We start from the raw sequence: 18,582 nt of genomic DNA, 5'->3' as shown, positions 1-18,582 counted from the left end.
ACACACACACACACACACACACACAAACATTCAGACAGACTTGGAGATTAAACAACTTGCAGGCCTTTAGGAGATCGGGTAAGAAAAACTATAAGCTTGCGGGGCGGAGATGAAATATAAATTCTCTGTGACTTGGAGGCACTCCCTGCATGCCAAATCATGCACATTCAGTCAGCAATCCAACCCAACATCTTCAAAGCTGAATGTAGTGGACAGCTTGGTTGGTCCGTACTTCATACTGTCAGTTTCTTGCCGAAAAAAAAGTCTAACTTTTATGTTTTGATACCTGTGAGCTACCTCCCCTTACTGTACCTCAGCATTTCCTGTCCTACTAACTATACAAATAAAATCATAACTTAAATGTGGAGTGCTAATTATATTTTGTCACATGTCACATGAGGGTCTTAGTGTTTCATGTCATGGAGGTGCTTACAGATCACTGTGAGCTCTATTATGAAGTGCATGAGGTTGCTTTGAAGCACTTCACAGAGAATAGTGTAAAAATAGACTTGATCATCCTCGAGTCTATCACTAGTTTATCATCACTATTATCTCCCCCTTTGTAAGACAGTTGATGAATATGATATCCACAGTAACAAGTAACAGAACATAAGGTGTCTGATAACTATATCCATAGGCAGCGCCAGGGGCAGCCATGGGGCTCGAGCCCAGAGTGTAAGTACCACTGTGTTTTAAGATGGAGTAGTCAGACCGAAGCAGAAGTCTGTGTCCCACGTCTGATCTTCATGCTCAGCGTGTCAGTGGAGCACCAGATGAGGGAGTTTCTAGTAGCCAGCTTTCATGTCCTAACACTGAATTTAAGTTACTGCAGATACACAGTAAAACCGCTCTGCGCTGGCTGTGTGGTTATTTTAATACGGGGAGAGTGGTGGAGACAACTTGGACGAAGCGCTACCCTTGGCGTGTTGCAGCCCAAAGCTCTGCGCTCAAAGATTACAATTATTTCAACTTTGACCATGTTGCCGCTGACCAAGGCGCAACCACGTCAGCCAGCGATGACGTATTTGCTGAACAGCCGGGACTATGTCTCCTTACCTTGCGGTTTTACCCCTGATAATGTGCAGGCGACTTCCGGCCAACAAAAGGAAGCAAGTAAAGTTAATACAATGTGTACATCTACATTTACTCAGAATAAAGTTGTAAAAGCTTTCAAATGTTCAAATGTTATTTCAAATATTACTGTTCTGATGCATGGTGTGTCTACATGAACTAACAGACTGATTTTTAAACATCAATCACTGCCAGCCACAGTTGTCCTGCTCGGTCTGAGTCCAACGACTCACGACTGACTGACTCGCCCTCTGCCCCATGTGCCAAATAACTGATCAGCCATTAATCCATTAATATTAACAATCTATGGTTACTTCACTAGAGGACCATGGTTTTTACCAGATTACAGGGAACACAGCTCCACATTCATTCCTTTTGCCAGAATAATAGAAGTTATACAATACCAAAAAAGTGACACTTGATACTTCTTTCAAAATCAAGGCAAAAAGGAAAAAAAAATACTAAACACAAATAATTAACCAGTAACCTGCACACAATGCTGGAACAGAAAAAGTCATAATAGGTGGTATAAAATTCTAATGGTATTGTTTTAAAAACGTGGCAAAACTGTATGTAACCTTACTCCACACATGGCTCAAAGTGGACAAATAGAAAAAACCTTCCACCTGTGTACTTTCTTTTCATTATAATGAACCCAGTGTTTAACCCTTGTCTTGTCCCCAGGTGCAATTTGACACATTTTTAATAACACAAATATGGGTTTCGTTCAACCAAACTGCCCAAACATAACTTGGATGCATAAGTAGAAGGCATGTAACGTTCTTTGCAGTTCAAATCCAAATTATTTTCATTGAATTTTTGGTGTTTTATTTAGTATTATAGCATTTCAAAAAACTGTGTAAAGGGTCTCCTTACTACAATTTAACGTATACCAGTCTGTGATTATCCACTCAACATCCTCTGACTTTAACTATTAAGTCATTATTTTAGCTTTTTTCAACAACAAAAAAATATATGGGTATAATGTAATTTAAATTAAGTAAATTGACCACGAAAAAAAAGAAATGTTGAAAAAAGTGAATGTTTAAAACAGCGTCAAACGCATACCAAAACGTTGGAAAAAGCACAACATAACATAAGCTCCTAATTCAGATATGCAGTTGCTGGATTGAGAAGTTTGTTGTGTTTGCCATACAATTAGTCTGTCTGGAAAATGTAGTCAGAATATCAGCCTAGGGTGAGTTTTTATACATTGGTTTGAAATAATGAATGTTTTGCCAAAAGAGCTGATGAGTAAGATTGTGAGCTAAGGAGGGTTCTGTGTGGCCTCAGAACACTCTTAATAATTTTAATGAGATCCCCATACCTGTGCCATGTTAAGTGATAAGTGCTAAAGTCAAGATGTCAACAGTTTAACAGGGAGAAGAAAAGCATTACTTTCAGATGTACCCAGGGGTTAAAGTTGGATCTGGCAGGTGGGGGGACCCTAAGAGCCGAGGAGGGATTCTCGAGATTCTCAAACTTAACACTTGAAAATGTCTTGCTACTGTATAGACTCTATCCACTACACATCAATTAAAGAAACCCCACTTTTTAAGCTGGCTCACTGGTTACTCCCTGTATTTCACTTATTATAAGGAGCAATTGCCAGGAGCTTTCATCAAAACAAAAAGCCAAATTAGAGCACCTGAGGTGCTGACAAGCGCTTAAAAGTCTATTTTTTGAAGTCCAACCATAGACGTATGTGCATAAAGAGAGTCTGACGCAGTCAGTCAACATAAAGCACACTTCCAATTAACTTTGTGGAGAAAAATGAGGGCAGAACAGCCTCACCGATCTGTTTTAACCGAATACTCTGGTCCAGCTGAAAACAGCGCATCTGCAGCACGTTACCGTGGCTATCACTATAGAGCCTGTAACAGACGGTGTGATTTTTACCTGTTCAACTGACCAGCTTAGATAGTTGTCCTGACTGTTCTGCTATATTACAGACATGTGATCACATGTCTTAAATCTACAGTCAATATGGAATGTATTGTTCTATGTATTTGTATTTGGGAAATTACTTGAATTGTTGGGTCTTTGGAAATAATAGAGTGTGGTCTGGCCCTACTCTATCTGTAGTAGTGCAGTGTTTTGAGATAGCTCTTGTTGTGAATTGATACTATAAATAGCATTGAATTGAATTGAATTGAATTACAGTAAAACTGCATCATGAACATCAAGTTCAAAGTTTACCAGAGTCTGACAGACAGAGTGACTGGACCAGACCTGATGTAAAGATTGACATCATCCACACCAGTCTTAGCCAGCTTTGTCCTGTTCAAACAGTGGCTGTTTCTCTCTTCAACATTCCTGTCAGCTGACATGGTATCAGATAGATGTGTTATTGTGTGAGTGTGTGTGTGTGTGTGTGTGGTGGTATCATATAGACTAGAGTTAATCTTCGCAGACAAAACACTCACCACCTGCTGCATACCTTTACCCTATATACTGTTCTCTCTGACCCCCTTTTGACAGACACACTACCTGATACCATGTCTCTCTTGTCCTCGCTCCCACCCTTTTAACTCAGACTCCAAACATGTGTTTCTCACTATAAGCAGACTTGCAAATAGAAGAGAATAAACCCTGGAGTGCATAGAATAACATAACGCACATAACACACAGTTAATTTGCAAAAACAGAGACAGGCCATTCTTAAAATGAATAAACCTACACCAGTTTGATTGATATTCCTTTGAGTAAACAATACAAACACCTGATTTATAAGAGAGAGAGGGAGAGAAAGAGAGAGAGAGATGCAGAGAAATATTCTTAAAACAACCCAAAACCAGTTTCACTGATATTTCCCGGCTAGCACAAAAATAACATGATTTAGGGAGTTAAACAACACAGAGATATCTGTTTTTGCAAATGAACTCTTCTTACACATTCACAGACTTGGTGACAAACACATTTGCCAGACTCACAGATCTCACAGTCTTTCAAATTGTTCTCTCCTTTCACTTTCTAAAAAACTCCCATGACTCTCTTTACAGTTCCTTCCCCCTTTTTTCATACTCCTCTCCATTTCCTCTTGGTATCCCCTTCTTTCCTGTTTATCCTACTTCTTCTCTCTTCTATCCTACTTCTACTATCCTCTGCCCTATTCTCTCGTTTGTGTCTTATCTAAGTTGTTCATGTTAAATTGATGATCTGCTTTTGTGTGTGGAGTGATATTACGTTTAATGCCCACACTGAGGTCGTGCCTTGTACCAGATCCTTTGTATATGTGATGCTGAGTGAGAAATGGCTCCATGTTATCACTTAATCTGACACCTCTTTGAGTGGTAGTAGACATTTGTTTTCTTTTTTGCAAAATTGCTAGCCTGTTTAATATTATTGGAGAGAGCATGTGTGACATCACCCATTGGTTTGGGGAGATCTGCTATGAGTTGTCGAGTTTGCCGTTCCGGGCGCAACCATCGTGGTTATTATCACAGATTTTTAAATCAGTGAGACCGTAATTCAAAAAATTATCATCATTCTGTATTGCAAAAGAATTAAAACTAGCGATTTAGATCATAAACTCATTATGAAAATGTTTACTGAGGTAATAAATCGAGTGAGAAGTGGGTCACTTTCTCATAGACTTCTACGGAAACCGACCAGATTTTGCAACTGCATGTGTCGCCCCCTGCTGTTATTATGATAGAATGAAGGTTTAAGCAGTCTCCCCCTGCTGGAGATCAGATAGAATGAAGGTTTAAGGAGTCTCCCCCTGCTGGAGATCAGATAGAATGCAGGTTTAAGGAGTAACCCCCTGCTGGAGATCAGATAGAATGCAGGTTTAAGGAGTGTCCCCATGGTGGACATCAGATAGAACGCAGGTTTAAGAAATCTCCCCTTGCTGTATATCAGATAGAATGAAGGCTTGGGGAGTGTCCCCCTGCTGGAGATCAGATAGAATGCAGGTTTAAGGAGTGTCCCCCTTCTGGAGGTCAGATAGAATACAGGTTTAAGGCACTTCCGCATTTGCTTCACTTCATGGAACCAAATGCTCTGTCCATTAATATTTACAATCTATGGTTACTTTACTAGAGGACCATGGTTTTTACCAGATTACAGGGAACGCTGCTCCATTCCTGTTCCCAGAATAATGGAAATTATGCAGTACCAAAAAAGGTGATATTCAATACCTCTTTCAATATCAAGTTAAAAAGGAAAAAAAAAATACTTAGCACAAAGAAATAATCCATAACCTGCACACAATGCTGGAACAGAAAAAAACAATCCACTTGTGTACCTTCTTTTCATTATAATGAACTCATTGTCTTAACCCATTTTTAATATCACAAATATGGATTTATTTCAACCAAACTGCCCAAACATAACTTGGATGCATAAGTGGAAGCCCTGCAACATTCTTTGCAGGTCAAATTAAAATTACTTCCGTTGAATTTTTTCAATTCAATTTTTATTCAATATTATAGCATTTCAAAAAACGGTGTAAAGTGTTTTAAAACATTCTCCTGACTACACTTTAACTTATACCAGTCTGTGATTATCCACTCAACATCCTCTGACTTTAACTATTAGCCAAATAAGTCATAATTTCTGCTTTTGTTAACAAAAACGTAATTTAAAGTTAGTTGACCAGGAATAAAAAAATTAAATGTTGAAAAAAGTGACTAAAATGTTCAAAACTGCGTCAAACGCATACTAAAACGTTGGAAAAAGCACAACATAAAAATCATTTTCAATTTAGACCCAGAAGGACAACAAGTTAAGACAGCAGGAGGGTTAAGATGACTAAGTTCTCCTCAAAATGCTCACTCTGTAGTGAACCAGATCCCTGTGCCATGCTGTGATGAACCATGAACAAGTGCTGCAGGCACGTTCACTTCTAATCCAACAAGGAAAGGAAAAGTGTTGCTTACTTTATATGTACCACAGTGTTTCCATAGTAAAATAAAGGTTTATAGATTTTAACTGTAATACTATATTGGATCTTTCTTCTGTCCAACTTTATTTTTTATTCGGAAAAGTTTACCTTCTGGATGTGGAAAACAATAATTGATGGAATGCCATACTATCTGATCTATGTAGTGATGGAAAGATATCAATTTTGGCTTCCACAGATACAATATTTCTCACTATGCTCTACATCCCACACACTCATTTTACATGTGTTTAAGAATCTGGTGTGATGCTCTCTAGAGAAAAATACAGATATCTTGATAGTAAAATCTATTCAAAATGATTATGCAGACTTTACGTGTTTACCACATGTATCCAGGGAAAGAGGACTGAGTGTACAGCCTAGATTGTTTAAAACACAAATTATACTTTCAAAGATGCAAGCAAACAAAATATCAAATAAATTCTAAATCTTTTTTTGTGGATGAAATATGAGGCACTGACACAGATTTAATTTCAGAACCACAATTGATATTTTTAGTGACCGAACATACAACTGTAGAGAGAGTCTACAGAGGTGTGTTATGGGCATATATTGGGTACTTAAGATGACAGCAGGAGAGAATGGGGTGAGACCTATATTATACAGTCTGGGGGGGGACATGACAGGAGAGTGTAAATGTCCTCATTTAGAGGTGGTAATCCAACCATTGACACACACACACACACACACACACACACACGCACGCACACACACACACACACACACACACACACAGGCAGAACCATGTGCAAGCACTTGTGTCAAGGGATGCCCTACACAACTGGTCACTGGATTGAGCAGGTGTTGATTGTCAATCTTTCTCTCTCTCTCTCTCTCTCTCTCTCTCTCTCTCTCTCACACACACACACACACACACACACACACACACACACAAACACCATCTTTGTTAAATTTAAAACCTTTGACTAAATGGGGGCTGAAATGAAGATATACTGTGAAAAGAGTATGGCCATATTGACGCTTGCTGTAATGTCTAATACAAAACTAAACACAATGCTAACTACAGTTTAAACCGCGACGCGGTAGAACCCTTCAATATCTGTCTGTTTTAGTTATTATTATTGTTAATTTTATTATTACTACTATTATTACCATTATTATTAGACATTTTCAGTGAATCATTAATAGATCAAGCTGTCTTCATCTGAAATTAAAGAGAGCATTCAGTAACATACAGTACAACAAACAACATTTTCAACATCTTACTGAGGTATTATTAATTACTGAAATAACACACTTTACCTGACACAAGCTAGCAATAGCTTAATTCAGTGTCAATACTGTCGCACTAGTTGCTTGCACTTGGGGGAATTACTGGAATTGTTGGGTCTTTGTAATTTATAGAGTGTGGTCTACACCAACTCTATTAGTAAAGTATCTTGAGATAACTCTTTAAATTGAATCTGTCCTCTATAAAAAAATGCCTTAAAATGCCCCAAAAAATTAAACTTAAAAAAAGGAATGCATTCAATTGTACTTCACATGCACTACTCCACAGCACTAATGTAAAAAAATATAGGAATAAACAAATAAAATAATGTCCAGTGATTAACATTTCAATAATAAAAGGACATATTGTACAATGGCAATTTAATAGACACAAATCAGAAGCACCCATTTGTATAGGTATGTGTGGGTGTTTGCATGATTAACGCATGGGGAGAAAGAGCAATTAAATGGTGACATGTAAATGAAATGATCCTTTTATCCCACACACTGTAGGCAGTGGTTGTGTGTGTGTGGGGGGAGTTATGGAGAAAGCTGCTGTTCAATGCCTATCGTCACAGTGTGAAGACATGCGCGATCATTTAGTAGCCACACATTAGTTACAGTCAATTTCTTCACGAGGATCCGTAACCTGTCTGTGTTCTCGCTTTTGTTACATTATGTCACACTGAAACTGCTCCTATTGTCAAAGACACTTAAAACCCCCATTGTAAATGGTGTCAATGTAATGTGAATTGTTGTAGGATAGTGCATTGCAGGGGCTGCTATTATTAGCGGACTACCAGATTAGTTAGGGTTGACAACTTGCTACTGCCAACTAAGCACACTGTGGTTACAGTCTTTTTACACTGGATTATCCTCACTGTGTCTGTCCCGGTCCTGCTACTGTATGTGTTGCAGAGCAACAGCATTATGAAAACAGCATGTCTCGAGTCTTATAAAAAGATTCAAAAAGGTGTAACTTCTTTTTTTCTTCTTTTCAGTCTCCATCAAAGTTCACAAATTCTTCTTAATGACAGATTTAGTAAAGAACTACGGGAGATGATAAGGGCCACATGTGAAACAACAAATATGAGTTATAAATTAAAAAGTCAGAATTTGTAGATTAAATTCAGAATTCTGAGTTTTTCTAAGAATTCTGAGATTAAAGTTCTGACTAGTGTCAGAATTTAGCTCTTTTTTGAAGTTGGTAAATAAAGTAAAATCAGAATTCTGTGAATAAAATCTGAATTCTGACATTAGAGTTAGTATTAAAGGTATTCTGACTTTATTCTCAGAATTCAGATTTTGTTCTTAGAATTCTGAATTTTAGTTTAGAATTGTGAATTTCAATGCAGAACTCAATAAAGTTTTTGACAAGTTGTCCTAATCGTAAGGGAGTCCTGTCCCTGTAGTTTTAGCTAGGCATTATGAATGGGCCTGTGTTTCTGCTTTAGTTAAGAACACAAGAAGGAACTGCTAAATATGACCATCAATCCAAAATGAATTCCATCATGCTCAGGTTTCCAACCATGACAAACTGCAGACTAGCAGATGTCAACAAAATGTCCGTCTACCCATAAACCTGTCCTTTTTTGGCTCATTTTCTGTGGTTGGTTTGAATTACATTTGCAGCTGTATTTTCTGATATCTAATTTCTGGTATCACCTGTTTTCCATGATACCCTCACAACTCAGGACAATTACAGCGTCATAATTAATTGCTGTCAAAGTGATGTTGGTGATAAAAGGCACAATGTGGTGGCAGCACAAATAGAAAAACAGAAATCAAAACAAGAATAACATTATTTTAGTTTCTCCAGAGAGAAATTTGGTTGGTATCAGTGACTCTTTCTGACACAAGCTTTTCAGTTTTTGTAAAATTGTCTTATTTTTTCTTTTTTATGTATGACCTTGCTAAAAATATAATGATTTACATTTCTAAATAGTCATTTAGTGCCCATCACCTTCCGACATGTCTCTCTCTTCCTGTGAGTGTGTGTGTGTGTGTGTGTGTGTGTGTAAGTGTGTGTGTGTGTGTAATCTAGTGGCCACGCCTAGCCTCTGTGTCTTTCTTGCTTTAAATGAAAGCATAATAAAATGTGACTTTTCATGTGCACTTCCACAGAGGGATGAGGCAGTTTAATGTGGTGATAAATAATGAAGTGGTAGTCATAAAAATGATCCCCACACACACACAAACACACACACACACACACACACACACACACATACAGAAAACTGCAAACATCCAAGTACTAACAAATATACCTCCCCTTTAGTGCAACAAGTATTTAAACCACAGCATTTTGTTATTTCTCACAAACCACTTGCTTGGAATGTTATCAGCCAATTTCATCCATCAGTTGTTCATTTAATCCATCAGTTCTTTATCACTACCATAGATGCAAGGCGGTAGGCCCTACTCCAGCTCCTAGCTTAGTAGGCTGGCAGCATTGAGTGGTAAGCTGAATCCTCTATACATGTTAACATTAGATGCTCCAAACACATGATATGAAGTTGCTGATTACCACATTTTATCTAAGCCTGTTTGTCTATTGTAATAGGAATCTGTAGTAGGACTTGCTGACTCATTAAAAAACCTGTGTGTGTTTTCCCGGTGCTCTGGCTTGAAAGGTTATTAAAAGGTTTGTCATGCCAGCTTTTTATATGAGGTAGGCAAAAACACCTTTCAATATTATGGACTCTAGTACAACACCATCCTCTTCAACCTTAACAATAAACACATAGTAGAACTATCACCTGTCAGACAAACTAAACTTGTATAAGCTTAATGAAAATAGGATTCATGGCAAAGCTGTTGTGATGGGTTGCATTACATTGTACAGGTGTATCTAATAAACTGGCCATTGAGTGTACTCTGTTGTAGTCACAGTGGTTTACCACTGCTGCCACCAGTCATCACATAACTATGCTCCACCACAAAATAAAAATAAATTAAAAAATGTACAAAACAGCAGCAGCCAAATGAAAAACATTCCCCTATTAAAGTAACATAAATGCCATTAGGCAAGGGACTCATAGTCTGTGAGCCAGGTTTACAGAATAGTTATAGTGCTCTTTTGATAATGTAAATGAACGTTGCCCTCGCCGCAATATGTGTGTCTCCATGGACCGTTGTTAATGGCAACACACATACATTTACATTTTCTTTTTGAAACAGAATCCACCCGTAGAACCTCCCGGGTGGTGAACCTGCATCCAGTTGTATGTGACCAAGCCCTATGTGATTGTTCAGGTGAACTCCCAGAGTCCTGCTAGTTGTTAGCTCTGATCATCCCGTCCGGGACATGGCATTAAATGGCATTAACTAGCAGAGATGTAAGAGCAGCGCTGTGGGCCCTGAAGAGCACAACTGAAGTACGTTACTCAATCACAATACTCCACCTGAAGGGAAATGTCACACTAATGGGTGTAACTGGTAATCATCACATCAAGTTGATACTTTTTAATCTCCCAAAGCTTAATTTCACATTGAATAATTGGTAAATTGAAAAAATGGTTTTCTATTAGCTATCAAAAGCAAAGTGCTCTACAGTGTACCTAACACAAGAAAAAAAAAGTACATTTAGAATGAATGCACCAATTCATCTTTTGCACTTATGTGTGATGTTCAATAGGTTTTTATGAACAGGTCCATATGATATAATATGAAAACGGATGCACAAGATTTCGAAATGAAATCAAGCATAAGCGCCCGCCGGTCATTTGACTACTGGTCACATTACCGTTAAGTTTGGTGTCTATACAGGTACATTTAGTCAACATAAGGGGCCCTATCTTGCACGCAGCACCAAAGCCCGACACAAATGTCTTTGCTAGTTTAAAACTGACACAGTTGTCAATTTCTTGACACACATCTTTTAAATAGAAAATGCACCTGAGCCCGTCTGTGCGTCCATGGGCGTGCTGGTCTCACAGGGAGGTGTGTTCAGGTGCATTCTGTATTGCTATCTTGAGGCAGCAGAAAGTGATCACATCTTTGACCAACCAAAACCTGGTCTAAAATCAATAACGCAGCATGTCATTGTTATTTTATCAACGCTTAGCACCTGTGCCCAGAAAATATGCTTGGTGCACACAAAGGGACACACGGCAGCCTTCAAACATGGAAAACATAAAAACATAAAAATATTAGCTTAGCAATTCCGACATCATAATAAAAGCATAAGCAAATGCATGTTACGCCCGGAACACACTTATGATTAATGAAGACACTAAGTCCGACCCTTTTGAACCATGCACCCAGCACACAGACCCTTTTTTAGGCCCACAAACTTGCAACAGTGGATTTGTACACACCCTAAACGCATCTGTGCCAGGCAGTTTTAGCTCGTATGATATATCGCAAGCTTAGATCGTTAAAATAGGGCCCAAGGTGACCATTAGCTGGGTAGAGAGCACCGTGAGGTCCCGGTTGCTTCAGCAGCCGTTGCAGTTAAGTTCATGCGCTAAAACCTCTAGTTAAGATTAGGAAAAAAGGACTGTGGTTTGAGTTAGAACACCAGGGACACCTGTTTCCTGGGTGAAAGTCTTGTGTTTTTCCCTTTACGTCTTCAAGACATGAACTCTGCTCTCCCCGTTGAAAGCCCTGCGTTTGAGTGCTAGAACTCACATACGGAACACTGTAATGCTGTTAAGCTTCACTCTGAGTAGTTTGTTACCCGTCTCTCTTTATTCAGTCTGTCCCCCTCAAATGCCTCTTGTATCTCTCTCTTCCTATCTTGCTTCGAGGCAGGTATTAATTGAAGGACCCTTGTTATAATAGGTTCTAAGTGTTAATCATACAGCCTTGTTAGAGAGCACTCTGATTGTAATTACAGATGCTCGTTAGCCGGGGTTGTGTCATTAAGCAGACATTGTGACCTTTGTTAATTACTGCAACCATACATGTACAGTACATGTGTGCCAATGGTATATTGGAAATGGTCCTGTGGAAACTATCAAAGACCGAATTTTCCAAAAAAAAACTGAAAACTGTTTCACGCTTTCTTCAGGACAGCATTGTAAATGTAATATTTATATAGTCCATTATCTCTCGGTTAGCTTGTTCCAATGGGGTGATAACACATGAAGTGTTTTGAGAATTTCTTGCTTTTTGCTGAAACCAAAAAAGTAATTCCTCAAATTTCTCAATGCCTTCTCCTATATAGTTAGCGAGTGCACAACTTTTTGATATAAAAAAACATCCGTTTCATTGAAGACATTGCCAAATGAGTTGCTACAAAGCTAATGAAGACCATTAGCTCCACACAACTCTCTCTGTATTTCCCAGTATGACTAATTTCAGAAGATTGTGTCATACGGTGACTTTGACGAGCAGAAGCTCAATTGAACATAATTACCTCTTTGGAAGAGTTCATCATGTTTTTTTAATCCTCCCTGTCCTCCTTGGTTACAAGCAAATGTGTGGAGGAGAGGAACTATGCACTATAGCTTTAAAGCATTAACCCTTTTACTAATCTCAACAATTTTAGACTTTCCTGAGAAATACAGTTAACCTTGTACACACACACAGTAATTTATAGTCTATGAATTATGGTTTATAAACCAGTTAAGGACTGGTGGCGGGAGATGGTTATGCTTAAGTAAAGACATGTAGAATGTAACGACAAAATGCATGTCACAGGCTTCATTAGTCAAGTTAATTAGCATGATAAAGTTTTGTTCACACAGTACACCAGTATGAGAAACCGTTGTGACTAACTTGTGTCTGAGATGAGGAGAGTCACAGCTACCATGTCACTGCCATTGTAGAAACATGTGCACCCTTTTTTTCCATCTGTGTTGGCTAGCAGGGCTGACTCGATAACGCAAATGAGTAAAAACAAAACGTTAATGGTACCTTTTCACATTCCTTTTGCTTTTTACTGAAATATTCTTTTGGGGGACAGTAATCTACTTTTAACTTTGCTGCATTTGCCATTCATACCTATGGTGAATTCATTAAATAGAATAGTGCCGATGAAAATGAACCTGGCTTGGCAAAAATTATTTTTGAGAAGGCGTATGGGAAGAACAAATATGGGTGGACGCATGACGCACAGGTCTTCCACTATATATAGGCTTACCCTATTTTTTGACAATGGCCTGCTCCTGTGCATTTGGCCCAATAACTCCTCACATAAGTAAAGATTATGTTCATAGGTGGTCTAGGAATAGTGATATTGTATTGAGTGCCTGGGCTATTGAAGAAGGAAATTAATATGCAACACTCTTCATATCAAAGCACGTGGTTTGGTTGGCTACATGTCAGTATTAAGATAACAACAAAGACAGGCAAAAACAGTAGGCTAGGCAGCTAACAAGTGTGAAAATTTAAAGTGATTATAATAATTCATTGATGTAGACAAAGAAGTACTTTGGAAGTAAAATATAAAGATGTTCAGTACCCACCACTGCTGTCTACAAAACATGTGATTACAAAAGGTCTGTATGTTGGGAGACATTGAAAAGTAAAGTAAAAGAGTCTGTGGACCGAGTCACATAGTTAACAAACACTTCATAACCTGTTAAGACCACAGGGCTTAGGGTTGAAAATGTGAATAAGGCTGGTAGTTTAGAGGCTTAGCCTTGCATCAATTGTAGACGGAGCGGGAAAGCCATCAATGTACCACATCTAATTTCTCTCTCTCTTTCTCCTCTCACCCTCCAGGCACTTCCTCTTTAAGACAGGTACAGGCACCACCCCCCTCTTTTCCACGGCAACTCCTGGATACACTATGGCAACAGGCTCAGTGTACTCCCCACCCACCAGGCCATTGCCGAGGAATACCCTGTCCCGCTCTGCCTTCAAGTTCAAGAAATCCTCCAAGTACTGCTCATGGAGGTAAGATCAAAAGAACAGGAAGAAACCAACTTCCTGATTTTTGCTCTCAGTAAAAAGTTCAACCTTGTTTCATATTTTGTAGCTGCAATTGGGTGATTTTTGGGAGTCATTTGTCAGTACCCTTTTGTTGGAAAAATGTAACTGTTAAACAGCTAAACGTGACTGTCATGTAACCGGCGGTCGCTATAATTTTGTATGATATCATACGAATTGTTGTGCATATGTTTTCACAAGATAGCATACAAACCCGTTGTTGAGAACGACCAGTCACCAACAGGGATTTCCCTTCTATTGTAAGGCTTTGGTTCATTACCCAAGCCGTTTTGTGCTGAGTGAATGTAAAATCAATCTGGGCATCTGACACTAACACTAATGCTTTTTTAATCAGATCTAATGGTTGTAGTGGGTCTCCAGTGGACTTCTGTAACAAGTCTTCAAGCTTTTTGATTGTTTTTTTACTGTATTTTGTATTGTAGATTTTTTAGACATTTTAGACAGATATGGTTAAAATGTTATGTCCAAAATTATGTGAAATTGCATTTTTTGTTTTCATTGAAGAACGTAACATTTTCTTTAGGGAGGACCCCTAAACCCTTTGCAAAATAAGTGCACCTAAGTCTTCCACAAACCTAGGGAACACACTGAAGGAATTGAAGTTTGAATGACACTGCATGGTTGATAAAGTGGACTTGCAGGAGGTGCCTGGACTGGGACATATCTGCTTAGAACATATCTGCTTGGGATGATTCATGCACATCATTCATCAGGAGTGTAGCAAAACTGTGTCAATCCGACAAGCTAGATTTTGGCCGATACTGGGCCAGGACATTTACTGTATATGTAACATCAAACTAAACAAAAGGCTCTCTTTTGGCTGTTTGGCTTATTTACATTGCCAACAGGAAAACATGTCTTTCCTCTGAAATGGTGAAAGGTTCTTGATATAACTGTTTGCAATTTGAAAACCTTTCCACAAGCTTGTCAGCAGATAACTGTTTCTCAGTCAGTGCTTCTAAACAGCACCCTGTCTCTCTTTCTTCACACACAGTTAGGGTGATACCCATTAATGCGATAGGGATATCAAGTAAAGCTGACAGCTGACAACATTTTCAAATCCATGCCATTACTGCACAATGTGAAGAAAAAAAAATTCAATCTAGTATATTCAGACATTTTTGTACATTGTCAGAACACTGTGTGTGGTGTACTGGGCATACAGAATGGCTCAGTATTCCTTGGTTAACATTTACATGTGCTCCTTTACAGATGGCATTTAGATATATCTTTTTAAGCATGTCCTTCCTGCCTTTGGCTCCCTTTTCCTACACAGCTTTCCTTGCCTTAGTTTTTTTTTGTCCTCTTATCTTTCATATTCTCTACTTCCATCCCCCCCTTCCCTAGATCTCTTTCTTCAATTCCAAGAAGCCAGAATATACGGATACACTTGTATATACCAAATTAAGGTGGAATTGCTTTATCTTCTATGTGAAGAAGAAAGTAACAGATGACAATTCTAAATATATCAAACATACAATAGGAGGGGTGTTGTTACGTGTCATTGGGCATTTGTAAGTGGGTATATGGACATCCTGGAGCTTTCCTAGTGGGTATATTGTTTATACCTGCGTATCACAAAGATTACACTGCCTGGAGACAGGAGATGTTTTGTAACTATTTCTAAATGGCAACACAGCTCTGGGTTAAGCTGCATGGAGGTAGTTTGATCTGACATTAAATGGTCAAATGAACATTGCTTTGGTGTTTCGGACACAGACACTGTTGTACAAACTGGGACTTTGTTTCTGTTCTGTGGCAGCGCAGATAACACGCAGCTTGCTATTAACATACTGCACCCTGTGCTTCATGGATGACTACTGTTACTTAACCACACCATGTACTTCACAGCAGCTCAACGCACAGGTTACATAGACTTCTAACATTGAAGGCAATAGATTTTCAAGGTTTTAGTTACATCTATCAGTCAGCTGAATCCATGCAGTAACTGGAGCCATCAAAGCAGCAGCCAATTGCCAGCCAGGTGCCTTTTAACTGGTTTGAAAAGAGCATCCAGGGATTTGTGCGGTGTGTGACATCGGGGGGGAGCCCATGAGAAATAAACCATTCCCACAGCAGCAAGAGTAGTTCACTATTGTAATTGTTTGTCTAACCCAGTGTTACTCATCGCGCGGCTCGCCAGCCTCCTGCGGCTCGCCAAACTTTAATTTGTGACCCGCATGGCAGTAAATAATACGATGATATGATCATGGAGTCAACAAAGATATTCATAACAACATTAAAAACAAGAAGGGCAATAACATAACTCTAAGTCTGCTCTGTTACAAATTATTCACATTTATAAAATACCCAAAACAGCGGCCTTACAAGATAGAAATACTCTGGAAATGACTCACTGCAGAGTTGCCAGTTGGGTGGTCTTTCAGCTCTTAGCACCGAATGTGCACTTGGATGGTGCATGATGGGCTAATAAAAAGAATAACTTAAGGTCATTAAAAACATATTATGTAATCCTCTGTCTATCATAACCTTGCTTGTAAAATGGACAATATTTTGGGCATTTATTTTAACGTTGGGTCCTTGAAAAGTGCTATACAAATTCAATTTATTATTATTATTATTACTTAAAAATGTAAATAACATGTTACCACTAAACTGGAGCATTAAAGTGGAGGACTTACAGTGGAGAACAACATGGCACTTCATATGCACATCATAGCAACTCTAGCTTAGCTACGGTTATTACCAGCAATTCTAGCTAGCTGGCCTGTGTTATACGGATATATTATATATTATATATATGATATTATATATATAATATTTAAACATGGATCGATTTCTTATTAAACAAAGTCAATATTATAACACACAAGACAAGCTTGCTGCTAGTCTAAACTCTGTCTCAAATGTTAGCAGTAAGTTGCAGATATGCAGGCCAGAGTTATTGTGTAGTTTTGGCATTTTGCTGGAGAATGGTACGGGATGAGGGCCTGGGTTGTGCGGATGCAGTACTTGCAGTGAGTACTGACTATAGTAGGAAGAAAATGGCATTTTCAAAGCTCCACTAAATCACGTGCTTCATTTTGCACGGGAGACATGTGATTTGGTAGTGAAATTCAACCAGTTCTCATGAATCAGTCCTAAATAGCTACGAAAAGTAATGCACTGTGTATTCCACGTATTTATTACCATATGCAACACAGTGCCTGTTGATGTATAAGAGCATGAAGAGCCACGTAGGGAGAAGGTTATTGGGGATCGCTCAATAATAAAAGACAGGACTTTCAAGTGGGGGAGCGGAGTTTGTGTCCAGGAAGAAAATAAGGTGAAAACACAAGACTTTCATCCGGGAAACGGGTGTTCGTAATCTTGGAATACTACGTAAAGGTGCCGGTGTTTGAACCCAAACCACAGTCTTGTTTCTAATCTGAAGTGGTGGTCGGTGGTCACTGTGTGATGGACACCTTTTGTCAGCTAAACTCAACTGTACGCTGAAAGCATTGTCACATCATGGTGCACTGTACCCGGCTCACATTCACGTTTTCTCAGCTAAAACTTCACCGTCACGTAACCGGTCCCCGTAATTTTGTAGGAAATCTGTAATTGTTCTGCATACCATTTCAAATAAACCCATTCATGAGAATGTGTTGACTATAAATAAAACTAATTAATAAAACTAATTGAAAGGGTACTTAGACACCATAGGCATTTGCAAATGTGTTTGCAGTGTTTTGTGGAAGTGTTTTGTATCCAAAGTGAAACATATGCAAGAGCACTGTAAATCTAGAAGATGTGTATTTGTATTGTAAAGGTCATTTCAGACTAAATGTTTTTGTTTTTTTTCTTTCTCAGGTGTACAGCTCTCAGTGCAGTAGGACTATCTGTACTGCTCTCTGTCCTGCTATGTTATTGCATAGGTAAGACCACACACACACACACACACACACACACACACACACACACACACACTCACACACACACACAAACACAAACACATGATTGGTGGAATTATGCCTTGTGTATAATTATTTCACCACACTGTGACTCCTTAAGAAGATGTCCATTTCTTCTTGTGACAAACCGGCTCCAACTTCCAAAATGCACACATTAACACGTACACAAAACTGAAGTTAGCTTTATCTACCGAGAATTTGAGCTAGCTACACTGACTCTTAAAAACCAGTAAAGCAACAATAAAGGGACATGAGTCTGTTGAAATAAAAATGTAGAAGGTTAGGGACGGACAAAATACAAACAAAATAACACAAGGAATAATAAAATTAATAAAAACAACCAATAAGCCTTATAATAAATTACACTCCCCTTTCCCCAAACAGTATTACATTAGGAGGAGAGGGGAAGGGGACACAAGGTATTTAGTCACAGGACCAACAAAGAAGAAATAAAGGAGGGGCTCTAAACTCTAACATATAGGTTATACACTCACCGGCCACTTTATTAGGTACCCCATGCTCGTAACGGGTTGGACCCCCTTTTGCCTTCAGAACTGCCTC

The 18,582-nt window shown here is 38.7% G+C and overlaps 1 protein-coding gene across 3 annotated transcripts in view; it reads left to right on the top strand.

Moving 5' to 3' along the window:
* The window catches only part of LOC117952226 (teneurin-3-like), a 242,888-nt gene that overhangs the window by 107,344 nt on the left and 116,962 nt on the right, over positions 1 to 18,582 (top strand). For all 3 annotated transcript variants that reach the window (XM_034884389.1, XM_034884382.1, XM_034884373.1), the window contains 2 exons: positions 13,880 to 14,053; positions 17,921 to 17,985. In XM_034884389.1, the coding sequence (XP_034740280.1) occupies positions 13,880 to 14,053; positions 17,921 to 17,985 (239 nt within the window). The remainder of the gene's footprint in view (positions 1 to 13,879; positions 14,054 to 17,920; positions 17,986 to 18,582) is intronic.

Source organism: Etheostoma cragini, chromosome 2 (genome assembly GCF_013103735.1).
Source record: "Etheostoma cragini isolate CJK2018 chromosome 2, CSU_Ecrag_1.0, whole genome shotgun sequence".
NCBI lineage: Eukaryota > Metazoa > Chordata > Actinopteri > Perciformes > Percidae > Etheostoma > Etheostoma cragini.
The sequence above is the reverse complement of the archived record's forward strand: the minus strand, read 5'-3'. Positions and strand labels throughout refer to the sequence as shown.